Source organism: Gadus morhua, chromosome 15 (assembly GCF_902167405.1).
Source record: "Gadus morhua chromosome 15, gadMor3.0, whole genome shotgun sequence".
Lineage (NCBI taxonomy): Eukaryota > Metazoa > Chordata > Actinopteri > Gadiformes > Gadidae > Gadus > Gadus morhua.
In genome coordinates, this window is record NC_044062.1 from 18,967,824 (window position 1) to 18,974,753 (window position 6,930).

Below are 6,930 nucleotides of genomic sequence, written 5' to 3' on the forward strand. Positions count from 1 at the left end.
CAGACTATGCTTGAAGGGCATTCCATTATACCAACAATATCAACAATATATACAGTTTTAAAAATTACAGGTTTATTAGGCGTTTCCAAGACTTTGGGATGCATTGGCAACATGGGTAGTTAAACTTACATTTTGATAATACAAACAGGCACATTTATACATTAAAGGGCAAGTAAAAGAAAAGTACAACATATTTTCCCACCTATTTGAAGCAAATAGTTATTGGTCGGTTTAGAACAAAAAGCAGGATTCATTTAAACTATAAACATAACATAATATAGACCAAAACAAGAGAAAACATCTGATCACTTCTTTCCCCTCCGAGTCTTTCCTCCTTTTTTGGAGTACTTGGCTTCAAGGTCTGACAGGAAACTGTTGAAGTTCTGTTCTCTGGACTGCTTTCTTTGCTGTAAAAGTAGAAAACAAATAATGTTGCTACAGCCATGGCTGACTGTGTGTGTGCATGATTGCGTTTGTGTTGTTAAGGTATCTGCAGGTTTCAGCAAGTCGAATTTAAGACTTTTTAATACCACCTTGAATGAAATTTAAGACCAAAAACACGCAATGGTGGGGGTTGGCAACAGACGCGAGCCAACTTCGGAAACGGACGTCTTCCAACCAACTGTCCTTGAATTTGCACCTACCCATTGTCGCAGACTAGCTAACAAGGACGCAGATAATCGTTTATATATGCAGCTAGCAAGAAAGAAGCCTCTCTACATGTCCTTCCTAAAAAGTCCCACGAGAAAAAGAAATAAAAAATAGTCCTGCCCCGACAAATTTAAGACCTTGAGTTACAGTATTTAAGACCAGCATATGACATTTGTAACAAATTTAAGACTTTTTAAGGCCTTAAAGGTTGGGTATGGAATTCGCTTTTTTGGCCATTTTTGCAGAATTACTTGAAATCCTTATCATAACCCACTTACAGCCACTGAGTTAGAAGTACTGACACGAAAATTAAACAAGTCAATCATCTGTGGAACGGGCAGGGCTCGAAAAACTCCAGCCAATGATTTCCAGAGCCACCGAGTTGCATTCGACAGTAAATACGTCAATCAAACGGTCGTACTGCACTCCCCCTCCCCCGCGCGACCCCTTCGTGCAGTACTCGTGACCCAGAGCAAGCTCCTGTTTGTTGTTATCCTGCGGTAGCTACTGGAACTAGTTAATCCACATTTGGACCTAGCAGTAGAAGACAATTTCCATGGCAGACAAGACGCTACCATCCCCATGTTGTTTTTTTAATGTTGCCATGTTGTTTAACGAAAACCTACGCTAGCCTGGCTCGCTCTCGCGCATCTGTGTTCGCGCTCGTGCATGATTGCGCGACCAGGTACTTGGAATGGGTGGAGTCAGAGTCAGCGTTGAAGGAGAGGGGGTAGGACCATTTGAGTTGTATATTTTCAAAATCTGCTGGCATTTCGCAAATCCCATACCCAACCTTTAAATTTAGAAACATGAATTTAAGACTTTTTAAGGATGCGCAGACACCCTGGTTGTTACGTACCTTTATCATCATGGCAAGGCTGTCCTCTTCATCACCAAGCCCCAGCTCTTTCTGCATTTCTTCTGCTTCCACTCGCTCTTTATCAGCCTAAAAGAAAAATACATCAATAATACGATCATTTCAAATGGTACTCAAGTTGTAAATTTGTGTACTTGCATGCAACCACCACACTTGCACAACCTGCCATCTTGCATGTTTACAAACGTAAGCCTGACTGATATACTAATGGAACCAAACCCTTAAACAACTTATAAGATGAAAAGTGATGCAGTGGGTCAAAAAGAGGAGCTTTGCATTGATCCTGGTCCAAATCCCATCTTGAATACACAACGTTTGAAAAAATGCAGCATACTATGTAGATATGGGCTTAAATTGCCCTCTATGGCTTAAATGAGCTACCCATTATTGGACAATTTTTGTTAACAAGTTGGTCGTATTTTCTAGCCTGGCGATGTCATACTCATAATTCTAGTCAGAATATGAGTCTGAGACCGAACCATTGGGCTGTGATTATAGGGCGGAACCAGGAAGGAAAATGCCTCTTCGCTCAATTGGATAGACCTAAAACCAATCAGAGCAACGTAGTATGTGACGTATGTTGTGCGAAGCACAGCTATTCTCAAACTAACTCAACTGAGCGCACGTTCGAAGAAGTAGAAAAAGAAGATGGACATAAACGATTTATGCCTGTTTTGGAAAAAGTATTTAAGGACACACGGACAAATTGGCAACACGGTCAGCATTTTTGGGAAAAAAAGTAAAAGCGCTGAGCGCTCTTTTGTGACGTGGTTGATTACGTTAATGTGTATCATCTGTCCATCAACGTATAAAGCCCGCCCTTACAATTTGATTGGTCAGATCACTTTTTGATCTGACCTAATACCTCCCAACGAGCTCAATTCCAGACTGAATCTCCAGACCAAATATTTTGTGGGCGGAGTTCAGGCTGGTATCCAGGCTACGTATTTTCACTACAACCAACAAAATCTGCTGGAGGCGAATGGAGACAGCACGAATGAAACCCTGCCCCTAAATGAACGACCAAGTGTCAGGGGGATTTGGTGTAACCTCCAACACCCGCCACCGCCGTCGTCATGCTCACCCTCTTCCTCCGGGCCTTGGTCTTCTTGGCGCTCTCCTTGGTGAAGGCGGGGAACGCGGGCACCTCCTCCGCCTCGATGGCCTCGCGGAGGATGGCGCAGAGCCGGGGCTCGTCCTCCACAGTGCAGCACATGGCCGAGCTGGTGATGAGGTCCATGTCGCCCTCGTGTTTCACATACAGCTTGAGGAGGTCTTCGCGCTCCTCAGCCGAGCCCTGGTACTTCTTCTCAAAGTCCAGGATGTCCTTCAGCGTGATCTGAATGACGGGTGGTGGGAGAGGTGGTTAGACACCCAAAGCATTAGTTACAGGAACATATTAGTCACCCACTGAGGTAGCGACCTCTTACACACAGTGTAAAGGGTCATTAACATTCCCTATTGGCGAGATGCAGTATGAAAATCTGAAATCAATGTAGTAATTGTGATCGACTTTTGTTGTGAGGTAGCACGGCAGGTGAGGAGGTTTGATTCTTAACTATGCAACACCATTGCACCTGAATTATTGTGAGAAGGAGATTCAAGACATGGTGTTTTGAAGTTTTGTGTACATGAAGAAATGACAATGGACCGCGGAAAACTAGCAGACGAGTCCTATTGATTCCATTTATAGTGAGCAGTGTTTCCCCTAGAATTTTTTTTAGGCCCGGTGGTAAGAGCTGATAGTGTGATTTTTTTATACATTTTTCACGGGATGCCAGAGTATTTGTTGGTTATTTCCATGTAAAACATTTGCTTAGCCATCACAAGTTGATAATGATTCAATAAACACGTTATTAACAATAAACTAATTTTATTTACAATACAATTTTTGGTGGTGCTGTCACACTAAATTTGTACCGGGCGCGTCATCCATATGTAATCCATTCCAAACCTGCCTGCAACAGATGATCGCGTTGTCCGTTGCCGGGCAGGTTTCAAAAAACATTCGCGCTCATGTTGCCAAAGACGAAATAACATAGTACAGTTAACGGATCGCTAGATAACACTTGTTTTTACTTTATATTTGTATTGTATTTCATTTTTTAATCAAATTTAGCTAGTAAACTGAGTGTTTAAAGCGGGTTTCAAAAAACATTTGCGCTCATGTTGCCAAAGACGAAATAACATAATACAGAAAACGGATCGCTAGATAACACTTGTTTTTACTTTATATTTGTATTGTATTTCATTGTTTAATCAAATTTAGCAAGTAAATTGAGTGTTTAAAGCAGGTCAAGGACGAAATAGCACAATACAGATAACGGATCGCTAGATAGAAGGTTCGCAAATGTTCGTGAACCTTTCACGTCATTCGAAAGGTTCTAATCATCTGATCATCTGTTGCCGGGCAGGTTTGGAATGGATTACGTATTGATGACGCGCCCGGTACAAATTTGTCAGCCGGTACAAATTTAGTGTGACAGTGCCATGCTAATGATGATATTAATGGTGTCAGATTGTCCGTTATGATGGGGCATAATCTGCGCACGCGCGACACCGCATTATTATTATTTTTTTCATTTTTTCATTTTTTTTTTTTTTCATTTTTTTTTTTTTTTTTCATTTTCTTTATTTTTTCATTTTTTTTTTTTGGGCTGTTGTTGGCCTGGCGGGGGCGCTCGTTGGCCTGGCGGCCCGCCAGGCCTGAACAATGGTAGGGGAAACACTGGTGAGGTACCGTTGGGAACAGCACTCTCCAGTAGTCCTCCCAGCATCTTTCCTTTTTCAGCGTGTCGCTCTCCTCGTCCACCACACCTGTCTCATCATAGACAGCCCTCTGCTCGGCGTCACAGAGCACTGCATACAACTTCCCCAGTACCTATAGAAACCCAAACCCACACACAGTCAACATCCCTCAGTACAATGCCTGACCATCGTCTTGCTAGCTAAACGTTTGTCTCAAGATCGTTCGACATTTTTTATCCCACCTGGAATTTCTCGGTGGCCAGCGGGTCATCGGGAGCCCGGTCTGGGTGGACCTGGAGGGAGACCTTGTAGTAGCTGCGGCGGACCTCAGCGTCGGTGGCAGTCCTGTCGACGCCGAGCAGGTCATACAGGCTGGTGGTCTGGAACAACTCTTCACATTTTTCAAGCAGACCCATTCTGCCGCTCTGAGTCGTCTTAACGTCGGGCTTTGGCTAACCTTCCACCCGAAAACGAATGTCACTAAGCGTAACAAGAGTTACTACTTTTGAATACTTCTCAAAACGGCTTTTTAATCAAGATATTGATGTCTAATTCAGTTCCACTTGGAGTTCCTGTGGCTGTTGTGTACATATTCATTTGGCGCGCTGAGGTGCGTGGCTACGTAAAATTACGCTCATGCGTCACACAAGCGAGCGCTGCTATTGGTCATCGATCTCCGTGTCACTAAGAATAATATTGCAATATAATTACACATATATATATAATTATAGTATTAATAACAACTAATTTTATGTTTAAATTAATTCTCTGTACTGTTGTATTATTTATTAATTTAAATAAAATATATTTAATTAATTTTACAGTTTTTCTCAGTCGCTTTGGTACATTTCTCAGATCATAATCGAAATTCTCAAAACTACCTGTTCAATCTTCACATCATTTTGTCACTTGTGCAAATCAACAAAGCAGTTTCTCATTACTTTGAACAAGTTGCAAATGCTTTGGTACATCCATGCAAATGATTATGTACAATTCTCTGCTCTTTCCTACATTATCAATTGCTTATTTCATGTTGATCAAAATGTATTGTAATGGGTCTCTATTGAATAGTCCCATCCGAACAACATTTAGGCATTAGTTCATTGCATAAGTCTGTACATGGAAAATGGTTCAACAAGTTGTCATAATATGTCAAGCATATTTCTACACATTTCCATTAGACTTTTTTCTAAATCTGTCTTGAATTGGTAAATTGTTCCTAGGTGAATCTTGACTTTCTCTAATGAAGGGAAATGTGTGAAACGTTAGATCAACCAATAATCAACCAGTTTACTGAAATAGCTCAAAGGTGCATCTCATGAACCATCACTGACAATATGGAGCACAACACAATGTTACAATGTCTGACAATGGAAGGACAAGGAATTGGACGGGGTCGAGAGAAGAAGAGGAAGAGGAGTGAGAATGAGAATTTGTGGCCCATCAGACAGGAACGTCTAGAGGTTTAGGAAGACTGCACTGCAATTCCTACAGCACTGCATGTACAGTTTTCCCCAAGGACATTGTCCTATGTTCACATTTCTATTTTGTTTTTTTCTTTGTGCTATAAAGTGCTGTTTTTTCCTTTCTGTATCGCAATGACATGGTCTTTTGACAAATTACAGTACAAACAGTAAAAGGGTAAATGTGAATCTTGTCCAGTCTCTTTCAATCCATCTCCCACAGACACTAAGTTGTAACTTAAAATTTACAATAATTGTCTTCAAAACTTTAGCCATAGTTAACATCAGAAAATCCCTCCAGAGTACACAGAGTGTTATATTGGAAACATGACTTATCCATACACAATGACATAAGGACTTGTCATTCTGATGGCACTGACATGTTCATTGACACAGATATACTTTTGAGAGATGAACTAATTATTCTGAGCAAGAGACTGGCTTTTGCAGTTAATACATGGTGATTTGCTATTTGTATGAATTGTTTTGAGAAATGCACTTACTGTTTTGCAAATTTCGAGGATGATTCGAGAAATGTACCAAAGCGACTGAATTTCAGGCACGTTCATCTTCCTGGTGATTATGGCAAGCTACCACTGACAGAGAATGACCTCATTCAGTCACGTTTCACCTTCATTACGCCGTAAAAAACGGATATGTATAGTATTTATACATCCAAGATACTTGGAAGTTTCCCCCATAAAGTTCACAGTAAATATAAATCACATACATTCCCCTCACCCTCTCTTCTTCTCTACCACTCCCACATCTTCCTAATTTTCCTCCCTTACAGCACCTTATAATCACACAATGAAATTCAAATACACCAACACTCACAACCATAGCACTACATGTCACTCACATACACACAATCCAAATCACAATTCTAAACGCAGGTTCTTGTTAGCTTGCATTGTGAACGTCCGCAGTGCCTGATGGGATGATGTGTATAACTTTTGCTTTCTTATGGTGTGCGATAACTTTTGTGTTACCTATTTATTGTGGGGTTCCCTGTGGGCCTACACTTTGCAGTGATGGGTTATTCGCTTAGGCGGACAACATTTGGGTTTAGTGCTCCATGAACCTGACCCAGTCTGACATGTTTGGCAGCTGCATGAATTGTATTAAATAAAGATTATTGTTTCTACATTTCTGGTGCTGCCTGGGTTGTAGAACATATTCCTCTAGCCG

At 41.2% G+C, this 6,930-nt stretch overlaps 1 protein-coding gene across 1 annotated transcript; it reads right to left on the bottom strand.

The window, feature by feature from the left end:
• Window positions 1-50: 50 nt before the first annotated feature.
• On the bottom strand, window positions 51-4,923 carry dnajc9 (DnaJ (Hsp40) homolog, subfamily C, member 9). Its single transcript, XM_030379005.1, has 5 exons — window positions 4,519-4,923; window positions 4,269-4,409; window positions 2,613-2,867; window positions 1,511-1,597; window positions 51-407 (listed from the first exon to the last, which is right to left on the bottom strand). The coding sequence occupies exons 1-5, from the start codon at window positions 4,690-4,692 to the stop codon at window positions 306-308; spliced, it is 759 nt and encodes a 252-aa protein (XP_030234865.1). The 5' UTR covers window positions 4,693-4,923; the 3' UTR covers window positions 51-305.
• Window positions 4,924-6,930: the final 2,007 nt, after the last annotated feature.